At 58.3% G+C, this 12,270-nt stretch overlaps 1 protein-coding gene across 4 annotated transcripts in view; it reads right to left on the bottom strand.

Moving 5' to 3' along the window:
• Window positions 1-869: 869 nt before the first annotated feature.
• Window positions 870-12,270, bottom strand: part of SGSM2 (small G protein signaling modulator 2) — a 37,760-nt gene continuing 26,359 nt past the window's right edge. For all 4 annotated transcript variants that reach the window (XM_081220422.1, XM_081220424.1, XM_081220423.1 and 1 more), the window contains 12 exons: window positions 9,386-9,539; window positions 8,559-8,623; window positions 8,315-8,460; window positions 7,670-7,798; window positions 7,235-7,417; window positions 4,998-5,378; window positions 4,635-4,759; window positions 4,126-4,208; window positions 3,852-3,961; window positions 3,332-3,428; window positions 2,677-2,844; window positions 870-2,482 (listed from right to left, as the gene is read on the bottom strand). In XM_081220422.1, coding sequence (XP_081076548.1) covers window positions 2,394-2,482; window positions 2,677-2,844; window positions 3,332-3,428; window positions 3,852-3,961; window positions 4,126-4,208; window positions 4,635-4,759; window positions 4,998-5,378; window positions 7,235-7,417; window positions 7,670-7,798; window positions 8,315-8,460; window positions 8,559-8,623; window positions 9,386-9,539 — 1,730 coding nt within the window. In that variant the 3' untranslated portion in view covers window positions 870-2,393. The remainder of the gene's footprint in view (window positions 2,483-2,676; window positions 2,845-3,331; window positions 3,429-3,851; window positions 3,962-4,125; window positions 4,209-4,634; window positions 4,760-4,997; window positions 5,379-7,234; window positions 7,418-7,669; window positions 7,799-8,314; window positions 8,461-8,558; window positions 8,624-9,385; window positions 9,540-12,270) is intronic.

Genomic DNA, 12,270 nt, shown 5'->3' with positions numbered 1-12,270 from the left:
AGCTTTTCACCATTGAGTATTATGTTGGCTATGGGTTTGTCATAAATAGCTTTCACTATGTTGAGATATGTTCCCTCTATACCTACTTTGGTAAGAGTTTTTATCATGAATAGATGTTACAGCAGAGGGAATTCTGATTGCTCCAGGCTACAAGGTCAGCTAGGGGGTGGAGAGGAGTTTCCTTGAGGGGCTTATAAGGTCCTGGCCACAGGGTTCCTGGTGTCAACTGGTTTCCTTGCCTGGGCAGCTCTGAGTAAGTTGACAGCAGGCCCTAATGCCCAGAAAGCTAGTGTCCTCTACACCAAACAACATGCTGGTGACTGCAGCCCTCTATCTGGAACTGTGGCTGATGGGGCAGTGGCCCTCTGAGGCGGGGGAAGGCAGATGGGAACCTGCTATTGAGTCCAGCACTCTCCATGCCTCAGTGAGTTTGACCTCTCCTGCCACTACACCCTCCATGCTCCCGCCTGAAGCAGGCATCTCAAAGACAGTGCTCAATGGGCAGAAGCAGAGAGGCCGGGAGGTCTTGTAGGTTCCCCATCAAGCTCCAGCCCAGAGGGCAGAAAGGCTGGAAAGGGGCGGGGCGGGGCAGGGACTTACATGCCATCCAGAAGCTGGAGAGGCCATTGGTCGGTCTAGGCCTTTCTCTTTCTGACTTACTTCAACTCTCTAGGTACTTAGAGTCTGGCTATCACCCTGGACCATTCCACAGCCAAGGCCCCTCTCTTCTGGAAACTTTGGTTCTCTCTTTTCACCATCTTTGCCTTGTGGGGCTGGCCCTCCTTACCGCTCAATCCGGAGCTTACAGAATTCCCCAACACAAACAGTCACTGACGGTCCAGTGCCAGCCCACAAATAGCCACCAGAGCTTCAAGCATTGCCAAATGCTGTGTTTATTGGTCTGTTAACATTGAAGAGTATAGTTTCTGAGCCAAAAAACATACACACTCTGCTCCTCAAAAAACCACTGAGTCACTAAGGCAGGCACACAACGGCCACTGTGCTTGGTGGAGGCCAGGGACTCACCTGGTGGGTGGGCAATGGGGCAGGCTGGCCTCCAAACAGGTGGTGCAGTGCCCGGGGCAGGGCTGGGCTGGGGAGACTGTGCTAGATGCAGAGGGGTGGCTGGGCCCTTTCTCGTGTTTCTCAAATGCAGGAAGTCTCCAGACCTTAGTGATAGCTGGGCAGGCCCAACCCTGGGGCAGAGTGGCCTCCTGGCCCCAGAACAAGGCCTATCCCGCATGTATTGATGAGACGGGAAGTGGGGATGACAGAGCAAGCAGTGTGACTAGGCCTGGGGTCAGGAGCTGGGCCCTTCCTAGCACCTCCATGAGTGAGGCTCCTCTAAGGGGGTTTGTGGGTCCCTAGTGTTCTCGGCATCCTGAGAAGCATGTGGAAGGAAGAGCTAGCCTTGCTTCTCACCAAGGACAAGCTGGGGAGATCCAAGTACCCACCCCTCCACCTCAGGGACTCAGCAGATGCCCGGGATAGGCAATGGGCTGCCCCAAGCTCTGGAGCCCGTCCCTGAGAGGAGGCCATGACGGGATTGCCTCCCTAAAGAATCAGCCTGGAGAGCAAGTGCTTCTGCCACATTCCAGGTCATTCTGCTGGCAAAAGCATCACTGATACACAGTTTTCGGGGATGCATCTAATGCATAAAGCAAGAGCAGGGTGGTAAGAGACTGTACAGATACACATGGGTGCACTGTATAGGCCGGGGGTGGTGGTGGTGCATGGGGTCACCTCAGGTGGCTAAAGGCAGTGGCAGTGCTGCTGAGGTGGGTTGCTCCCACCCAGGGCCCACGTTGTTGGGCTGTCCCGCAGTCTCAGGGGAGGGCCTGGAATGCAGCCCAGGTCTCCTGCACCCAGGGCACACACCCAAACTGGCAGCCATTCTGGCTGCTCTAACTGGGGCTGGTGCGTGCACATGCACTGGGCCTGCAGAGGGACGCTCAGAAGAGATACAGCACAGAGTCCCCTAGACCCACCCAGGTAGGGCCCAGGCAACTACTGCCCTCCTAACTCTCCAGGGCCCCAGGAGAGGCCATGGGGAGCTGTCCAGGCTGGGGCTGCCAGTGGCAGTGGGACTATCCCCAGGTGTTTGAGAGGGGAGCAGGGTAAGTGTCCCCCAAGGCAGCCATTCCCTGAGGCTGACCCCTCCCTTCCCGGTCCTGACCTGAGGGCATCCTGGCCCCTGACTCGCCCTGAAGGGCCAGCACTGCCTGGAGTCCCGTCCCAGGCTCACAAGCGCTTTGTTAGGAATACAGCTGGGCCGCTGGGTCAGCTGAGGGCTGGGGCAGTCTTGGCTGTGCCGCGCCTGCACCTTCCTCTGTGGGACCAAAGGGGCCCGGAGCCCGGGCTCTGGCGGGCCACTGCCCCCCTGGCCACAGCCCTCACTTGTTCTCTATGAGCATCTGCACCTTGTGGACGAGGTCCCGGGCGATCCGCAGGATCTCCTGGGCGTCGTGATGCTCAGCCCGCTCTGGGGGAAACATGGATAACTGAGTGGGGGCAGCCATCTGGGAGGAGCCCTGGGACTGCCCACCCTGCTCCGTTTCCACCTGGACCCCTGACATTTGCTTACAGGGTAGGGGCCAATATTCCCGAGGGCCCCCAAACCCTGTGGAGGCCCCCACGCCCCTGCTGAGGCAGCCGGAACGGCCGAGTGGCTCCTACCGTTGAAAAACTTGATGATGTCAGTGAAGTCCATGTTGTTGTCACGGATGATCTCTCGGTAGGCCTCCACCAGGGCCAGGGCGATGAACAGGACAAAGTGCTCCGAGGAGATGTGCCGGGCTGCCCAGATCACCTCCCACACAGCAAACACATCCTCATACGGCAGCTCTGCGGACACCGAGGGGCTGAGGCTGGGCCTGGCTGTCCACAGGCCTCTGGACAGAACCTCGTGCCGAGACAGAGCTCCAGGGGCCAGAGTCCCGGGACCCTCCCCACCACGGGAGCCTGTCCAGGAGAGCAGTTCTGTGCCCCAGGCCAAGGCCCCACCCTCCTCCCTTGTAGGTCCTGTACACTGGCCTCCTGCAGAGGCCACATCGCACTAGAGCAGCCTTTTATAGGCCTTGGTGCTCGGGAAGATTTGGTTCGAAAACAGTTCTGAAAACCATTGCCTTTGGGTGATTTTCAACCCTAGCTGCGCTGTGGACTCACCTAATGGCTTTTAAAGTCACCACACTTGGGAAGTCTGGGGTTGGGTGGGGCCCAGGGCTCCTCGGGGGGTTCTAAAATACAGTGTGGGTTGAGAACCACTGACTTCGGGGAAGAGGGATCTCCCACCGCCCCTGACCCCAGGCCCACTCTCCAGCCCACCTCTTACCTCTCTTAAAATCCAGCAGGAACCAGCGGTAACAGAAGTAGAAGTGGGTGTAGTCTCCATTCTGATGCATCAGTTCAAACAGCTCTGAGTCCAGGATCTGGTTTGAGTGGAGGACGGGAGCCAGACTGAACCGGTGCAGCCTCTCCCTGGCTCCCTGCCCCCCAGGCCCCTCTGTGGTGCCTCCCTGGCTGCTTGGCAGCTGCTCCCGCCTCTCCCGTCCGGGCTGCACTCTGCAGCTCCACCTGTCTCTCTGGGATGTACTCTTTGGAATGATGCCACATGCTGGGTGATCTCATCATCGACCGCACTACTCGCCAGAACTTCCATGAGCATAAGCGTTCACACACTGACACGCCTCCTCAATTTGTAAGGTTGAAAATGGTGGGTTTTTTTTTTTTTTTAATGAAAGAAACTAAGCATACGTAAAAAACATTTTGGGAGCGTTCCCCGGCCTCCCCGTGGATGACGAACAAGCCCAGCGCTGCCCGGTCACTTGCCCCCGGGCTGCTGCCAGCCTCACCTGGATGAGGGAGCGCATGTTGGCAAAGTGGGCGTCCATGGCACCCCCGTTGGGGAAGTTCTGGCTCATCCTCTTCATGAGGTGGCTGAAACAGCTGTAGGCCAGCTGGTCTGTGGGGAGGTGGGCGTGAGGCCGGCAAGGCAGGAGACCCCAAAGCCTCAGTCCGCAGGGGGACAGGGCTGGCTCACATGCCCACCCATGAAGACCATGCCATCCCCTTTTCCTTTCCCCAGCTTGGGTCAGCCCAGGCCCAGTCCCAACACCCCCGCCTCACCATTGTCGAGGACAACCAGGAGAGGCGCCAGCAGGTCGCACATGCCCTGCACGTAGCCCACGTCCAAGTGCTCCCACACGTAGCTGAAATGCCAGGGAGAGTCACTGTGGGTGTGCGCCATCCTCCCCTCCCCTCGGGAACTCCTGGGGAGACGGCCCCTAGAGCAGCCTGCTCCCCAGAGGCTCTGCGACCCTAAAGCACTGGAGCACGACAGCGAACAACCCATAGCCACTGTCCTCAAGGCCCTCGGGGGCTCAGGGAGAGAGACTGGACAGGCCATCACCACCTGACATGCTGGGTGGGGGTCCTCTAAGGCTTCCTGTAGAAGCATGGCCAAACCTGAGATCTGAAAGACCTCGAGAATGACGAGGGGGTGGGGTAGGGGGCACAGCAGACGGAGGGAGCTGAGCGTGAGTAGGGGACAGGGCAGGGGAGCAGGGCGCTGCCGGGTCTAGCCTTTCACAGAGCAGGGTCCCTGCCTCCCACAGAGCCCAGCCCCACAGTGGCACCTGCACATGATGTCTCTGAGCCGCTCGAGGTTGGGGGGTGTGAAGTACCAGTAGTTGCGGTCACATCGCTGCACATCCTTGTCTATGCGGTGTAAATTTAAGGCCACGGTGTCCAGTAATTCTATCTGGAGGAGCGGACGGCCCTCAGGGGTGAGTTGGGGGCTGGAGGTGATGCCCGAATAAAGGAAGGCAGCAAAGGCAGGGAACCAAGGGACTCAGAGAACAGAGTCCTGTGGGGTTGCTGAGAGATGGGCTGAACGCCTCCCTCCAGGACAGTCCAGGCCACCCCACCCTCTGCCCCGCCAGCCCCTACCCCCAGCCTCTGGGGCCGCTGAGAGCAGTGCCTGGGGAACGACCACATACAGTGTAGGCAGCAGCACACACGGCGGCGAGCTCCTCCCCGGCCTCCAGCTCGCCGGCTCGCGAGGCCTTCTCCTGGCTGGGGTCCTGAGGCTTGGAGACCTGGGCTGCAGGGACCAGCCCGTCAGAGCCTTCCTCCCCACCGCCGTCCTCCTCCTCAAAGCCCATGCTCTGGCCCTCATCTATGCTTGACTGGATGCCCGAGGCCACAGAGTAATTGCGGGAGGAAGGCAGTCCTGAGTCTGGAGAGTCGAACTCCACCGACTGTTGCTCCACCATGGTGGTGCCAGTGGGCCTGGCCCCCGCCCCCTGCTCAGGCTCTGGTCTGGGATCTTCGGGGCCCAGGGGCCTTGGAGGCTCCAGTTCATCCACAGAGACAAACACCTGGTGGGGGCAAAGATGGCAGGGCTCACACCTGCACTCCAGCACCATCCCTCAGCTCGGCATCTCCTTCCTGGGTCAGACCTGAGAGGGATGGAGAAGTCTCCTCACACCCCCACTCCCACCCCATGGCCTCTAGCACTGCCTTCCCCAGGTGCCAAGTGCCCCCTTTGACCCAGCTGACCAGGCTCCAGGAAAACATGAAAACACCATCTCCAGCCCCATCTGGCCTCAAACTGGTGAGAAAAAGTGTGAAGCGCTTCCTGCGGCTGCTGCAGGGAAGAAGGGGGACCGGAGGCCTGGACGCTCGATGGCCAGCGTAAGTGTCACTCTACAAACACAGAAGTCATGAGGCTGCCTCGGGCCAGGACAGCTTCCATAGTGTCTCTGGTGTGGCCTCTGGGGCAGCCTATGGATGCGGCAGACTGGAGGTGTTAGGAAAAATAAGTTCTTCCTTATTTTCAGGACTGAATGTTCTGTACAAGGCAGGAAACCTCTCTAGCAAGTACCTAATCGGTTATATTAGCTGAGGAGAGGTAAGAAGTGAAAAGAAACATATTCTACTGATTGAAACAGTCCACACTCCCACAGATAAGTCACAGGGAAAAGAAGAGACATATACATACAGTTTTGTTTCATTTTGGTTTTCTATTTGGACTATGTAGGAAAGGGAATGCTTAAAAAGACTTTTCGGGCCTCCCTGGTGGCGCAGTGGTTGAGAGTCCGCCTGCCGATGCAGGGGATACGGGTTCGTGCCCCGGTCTGGGAGGATCCCATATGCCGCGGAGCGGCTGGGCCCGTGAGCCATGGCCGCTGGGCCTGCGCATCCGGAGCCTGTGCTCCGCAACGGGAGAGGCCACAAGAGTGAGAGGCCCGCATACCGCAAAAAAAAAAAAAAAAAAAAAGACTTTTCACTTTGGGCAAGAAGCACTGTTGGGTTAGTGTCAGGTACGGCCATGATTCTGAGGCAATTCAGAGCCTCAGAATAGTGCCAGTGAGAAAGGATACTTGAGTCCATAAGCTAAGCAGCTGGGGCACTGGTACAGACTCAGGATTTTACAAAACCCAAAGCAGAAAGAGTGTATGTTCACAAATAGGGGATTAAGAACAAAGCCCATGGAAAGGAGAGTGTACCTTGGCAGTTATATTTCTTTAAGTCTTGCTCCAATTTGAGTTCTCTGTTAGTAAGGAGTTAAGTAACAAGAACATACACTATCTAAAGAGGCAATTTTAAAGAAAAGACGTAAGTTAATGAAACAATGTCCTGAAAACTTAAACTTATCAGTTCTGGTTGGGCCCAGCAGCCATAGTTTGGGACTTGATGTTCACCTAAAAGTCAGGGGTGAGGCCAGAAGAACCACACAGGCTGTGAACTGGCTTTGCATAGTCAACTCTGTAAGGTGGGACTGCTGTTAAGTGCTCCCCTGGTCTCTGGCCAACAGCCCTCGCAGGAGCTTCTGCAATCAGAGGAGAGCAGAGCTGAGGGGGGCACTGAGGCCCAGAGATGGGAGAGAAGTCGCTCATCTTGTCACGAGTGGACCTGGGACTAGAACGAACCTAGGGAGGCCCATCCCTAGCCTTCGGGTCTTTCTACGAAGAGGGAGAGCCTCCCTAATTCCCCATAAATTTATCCTCCTCTGCTAGTCCATTAGAACAGAACACAGCGCGCCATGTCATTTTATTCCTGCAACACCCAGAGAAGTGGGCAGCAGGGGACCGTCATCCCATTTTTCAGTGGAAGAAAATGAGACACAGACACACTAAGCTGTTCTCCAGGGCTCCACTGCCAGCGAACGCTAGAGGGCAGGCCTACAGCGCTGGTGGCCCCGCCCCCGGCCCCCAGGTCCCCTCGGGCTCACGTCATTGCTGATGGTGGAGTCTCGGTGGATGAGGTGCTGCACGTGGCTGTCGATGCTGCTGCCCGAGGAGAACTTGGTGAGCGTAGCTGGGTGAGCCTCCTGCTCCCGCTGCCTCACCACCACCTCGCAGGCCTTCCACTCCGCCAACACCCGCTGGTACCTCGCTGCCACCACTGTGTCCACCTGTACTCAGACCACAGCGTGACCATGGCGGGAGGGGTGCACCAGGCCCTCCTCTGCAGCTGTCCTCCTGGGACAGCTGGAGACTAGGGTCGGGCCTCGGGGTGAAGACAGTGGGGCACGCCTGCTAACATCTTCCTCTGCCCTGTTCCTTTCTGGCTGGGAAGAGGCTGGGGTTTCTGAGGCCCCCCCTCCCTGCTTCCCATGGCCTGGCTCCCCATCTCCCTACCCCCATGGGGAACAGGCTCCCCTCACCTGCTCCATCTCCTTCTTGCTCATGCCAAACTTGTAGTGGCCAAGCAGAAACGGCCAGACGTCCTTGCGGACCTCGTGCTCCACACCGCCAGAGTAAACCTGCCGCAGCAGCTCCAGCTCCTTGTAGTTCTGAGGGACCCAGGGGGGAAAGGCTATGCAGCCCCTGCAGTCTCTGCAGCCCAGCTCGGCGACCCCATGCCCTGAGAGCTGGGGCTGGGGACGGCGATTCATTTGGTCGCTCTGCTGAAACCCAGGCAAACCCGGCTTTGGGACCGTCACATCCTCCCTGCCCCCAGACTAGAGCTGGAAGCAGATCTACTTCAACCCTGCTTCCTTCCAGGGCAGAAAAGGAGCCCAGAGAGACGAGGAGATTTCCTCAAGGTCGTGGAGTAATGCAGAAGCAGAATAGACTTCCTGTCCGGTCCCCTTCCTGTGGAAACCCACAGGTCTAGTTGTGAGACTCTACCTTGACCCAGGCACTCCAAGGCCATCAGTCCTGGCCTGTCACCTCTGACCCTGGACCACCTTTTACCTGAACGCCCATGTAGTCTGTGAAAGCCACTCACAGAGCAGGCTGGTCTCCTCTCCCTGCTGGCCCCCAGCCCCTCGAGCCGGCCTCGGTCCCTGGCACCCCAGAGCGTGCACCTTTTCGTCCTTTTGATACTTGCTCCACATGTCCTTGGTGAGGCCCCCCGAGGCCCCCGGTGGCCGGGCGGGTGGGATGATGTTGTGATGCACCAGCGCTGACAGGTGGGTCCGCACCGTGGACAGGTGGCGGCAGTATGCCAGCCCTGTGGGGGTGGGAGCCGGGAGGCCGTGACCCTCCGTCCCCGTGCCTCCCCCTGCCCCTGCTCCCACCCCCTGCGGCCCCACCTCACCCCACACTCACAGCCATAGAAGGCCCGGGACACGATCTGCCTCTTCATGCTCTCACACAGCAGCTTGAGGGGCAACCTGTGGAATCAACTGACTCAGGGCTGCTCCTCTGGAGAGAAGAGTGAGAAGCAAGGACCTTCTGGCTCAGAGGGCAGGTGGTGCACAGAGCCGGATCTACAACCCAGAAGCATGTCAAGGGCTCCCCGGCCCTGCCAGCTACCCTGGGTAGAGCTGCTGGGGGCCCAGCCTGGCCCCCAATCACCCAGGGGACCTTGGGCAACTAACTTCATGTTAGTGAATCTTGGTTTCCTCATGTGAAAATGGAGAGAGCCATCCGAGGGTCAACAGGTGCAACAGGTAGAAAAATGAAGTTCCTGGTGAAAAAGCCGTCGGCAAGCATCAAGTGTCGGCATATGACCCTCACACAAATGCCATTCGCACACTGTTCCTGGCACGTGGCAGATGCCCAGATACCTGCTGAGTGTCCTCAGACGGCAGCCTGACAGCAGGATCCAGGTCCACCTTGGAAAGGGGAGCTCCAGGTACTGAGCACTTGCTCTGTGCCAGGCACAGCTCTGGACACTCACGTGGGTTATGTACCTCATCCAGTCCTCACAAGTACCTTAGGGAGAAGGGGGTATTATCCCCATCTTACAGATGAGGAAACTGAGGCTCAGAAATGGAGAAGCTCAGAGAGACTCAGCAACTTGTCAAAGTCACATGGGGAGCAGAAGTGAAATTCGAACCCAGGTGTGTCCAACTAGAGATCACCCTTCAGGCAAGTGACACAGCCCCAAAGGACAGACTGACACCTACACACAGATGGACACACCCACTCACCGGTCAGGGACACAGCTGCAGTGGCTGGGGGGTACGTATGGGGAGCTGCTGGTGGAGTAGGAGAGGCAGGAGGAGCCCTGGCTGCACAGGGGCTCCACGTGCCAGGCTGGCAGGCTGGGTCCAAAGCCCTGCATCTCGATCATGTCGCCAGCATCTGAGGGCAGGAGGGGGGCCATGGTCAGGGCCCGGCAGGTCTCCTCCCCCCAAGTACCCTGCAGCATGCCCACCTCTGTGCCCAGAGCTGCAGCATGAAGTCACCCTTTGGTGGAAAACCACAGGGGTGGTGCCTGCCTGGCCCAGGGTCCAGAGCCCAGAGTTGGAAGTGGTGGAGAGAGAGGGCACCTGACACTTCCCAGCGTCCACCTAGTCTTTCTCAACGTGGTAAGATACTTTCACTGAGTCATGGATGATTGTGTCTATTCTCTCCATCTTGCTATAAGCAATGGAATAGACACTTGTTTTTCTAGAGGGAGGAGAAAAAAGAAGGAACAAGAAAAGCCTGAGCTCTCTGAAATGCTGCCAGCTGGCTTGGCCTTCCAGGATTCAGCCTGGTCTCTTTGGGCAAACTCTGGGATGTGCAGGAAGGTGCCTGGAACTTTGCAAACTTTGAACCTTCCCATGCCAGGAGCATCCACTGATCAAAACCCCCGAAGGACCCCTGAGCCACCAGTCCTGGTCCACAGACCTCATCCCCCTGAGGGTTCTAGACCTGGCGGCCAGTGGCTAAGCAGGAGCGGTGCTCCCTGCCCAGGCCAGGTGCCCCCGAGTTCGCAGCAGTGGGTGAGTTCTCCATCCTTGCCTAGCCTGACTGCACTGCATGGCGGCCTCCTGCAAACACGCAGGTGAACTGGCAGGAGGGGCAAAGTTTCCGGGGCTGCCAGGCCACTGTGGGGATGAGGGTGGCAGCTGGGCATGCACGTTCCACCATCCAGAAGAGTGTGCCCGGTGCAGCCTCAGAAGACAGCTCCTTGGACAATTTTACACCACAGCAGACCAAGCCTCCTCAGCCGGCCCAGCTAGCCTGAATCACAACTCAAGACCCTTGAGAGCTTCGAAGGCCCACGTGGGGCGGGCACTGCTCGTGCGGGACTCTGGCAGGTCCAGTGAGCCACAAAGATGAAGCAAAGTGAGGGCAGAAAGTGAAAGGACCAGGAGATGACGCCAGGAAGGAGAGAGAGAAAGAGAAGAGTGAAGAAGACAAGGAAAGAGAGAGAGAGCTGTGTGTGTGATAGACTTCTTTCAAGCAGTAGTTCTTTTCTGCGAATTATGGCTTGGGCCCTGGCCTGCTATGAGTCTGGAGCAGACCTAGGCCTGGTTTTTGTGGGATCCAGACTCCAGCTCTGGGTGTGCCTTGGTGGGGAGGGCTGAGCTGACCCCCTCCAGTCCCCTCAGGGGCTGCCCTGTCTTGGCCCCAGGGCTCTCTCCCCAGACCCACGGCTGGGATTTTTATAGATATCTGGCCCTTCAGCTCCACCAGGAGGCAAATTAAGGGAACACACTTGGTGTGGAGGGGCTGCGGCTCTGGGAGTGAGGGGTTGCAAGCCATGCCTGAGACTCTGGGAAGAAGAAGGAGGGGGCAAATGCAGGTGGGATGGGGCAGGAGCCCAGCTCAGGCCCCTGCAGCAGGCAGGAGAGAGGCCAGTGGTGGGAGGAGCCGGGGGTGTGTGGCGGTGTGTGTGGCAGGAGCAGGCCCAGCCAGGTAGGCAGCAGGCAGCAGGCGGGCAGGCAGGGGGTTGCCAGGTGCAGAGGGTGGGCACACAGGGAAACGAGTTCATGCCCAGAAAGCAGGGCCCAACCAAGGCAGACTCCTGGGTCAATGCTCTTCACCTTAATTCTCCAGGAAGGAGCTGAACTAGCCAGCATTGGACACTGCATCTCTGAATTAACCCAGTGCAGACAGCTGGAGCTCTGGAGTGACTGGGCGAGGGGCAGCAGGCTGGACGGGGGTCTGCTGGGCCAGCTTCGACTCTGACTCTCTCCTCTGAGCGTGAGGAAAGTTTGAAGCAAAACAATTAGGGTGATTGAACCCCACAGCCCCTAAGACTCCGAGGGAAAGGTGCCTGGCCTGGAGCCGAATTAGAGTGAACAGCATCTCTGCTCTGTCGGGGAGGCAGCGGGAAAAGGAGGGGAGGGGGGAAGGAGAGTCTGGACACCCGCCACTTGATTCACATGCACAAGTCAAGCATGTTGCAGGCCTGGAAAGCAACGGCTAGCAGAACGGCCTCAGCAGTGTTGTCATTATGGACTGGAGCGGACATGAGGGCTCCCATACCATCTCCCCAGCCACCTGCTGATTCTGCTTCCACACCTCCTCCCCCTCCTCAAGTGTTGGGGTCCCAGGGGCTACACACTGGGTCGGTCTGACCCCTGAGTTCCCCAGGAGGATGCCCAAACAAGCCCCGAGGCCTCTGGACCCTGTAAGTTTCTCTGACCCTGGAGGCCTCAGCTCTTAAGAGCAGCCAGGGATGGCTTCCTGTCTCCAGCTCCACTAATTAGGGGCTCTACTGGGACTCCCCCACCCCCACAGCCTCCAGCCTGACTACAATTTGTGGGGTGAGAAGGAGCTCCCCGGCTCTCCTGACTTAGCTTCCCCACACGGCTCCAAGTCAGCTAACCTGGAAATAAGCATCAGCCTCAAGCCCAGGTTTGCAAGGAACCAGGTGGCAGGCAAAAAACATGACAAGTGAGGAGGCTCCCCCGAGTTCCCACCAGCTGGCCTGCAAGGCCCACTGGAAGGGCTGGGAGCGAGGGCCGGCACCAGGACAGGAATGTGATGGGTAAGGGGGCAGCTGGCAGTTGTGCTGAGGGTGTGCTCGATGTGTTCTAGGCCGTGGACTTGGTCGCCCATTACAGGCTTGGTGGCTGAGCTAAGGAACTGGGTTCTT

This window comes from Mesoplodon bidens (assembly GCF_964165515.1).
Source record: "Mesoplodon bidens genome assembly, chromosome: 19".
Classification (NCBI taxonomy): Eukaryota; Metazoa; Chordata; class Mammalia; order Artiodactyla; family Ziphiidae; genus Mesoplodon; species Mesoplodon bidens.
Note: the sequence above shows the minus strand (reverse complement) of the source record. Positions and strands in the feature narration are given on the sequence as shown.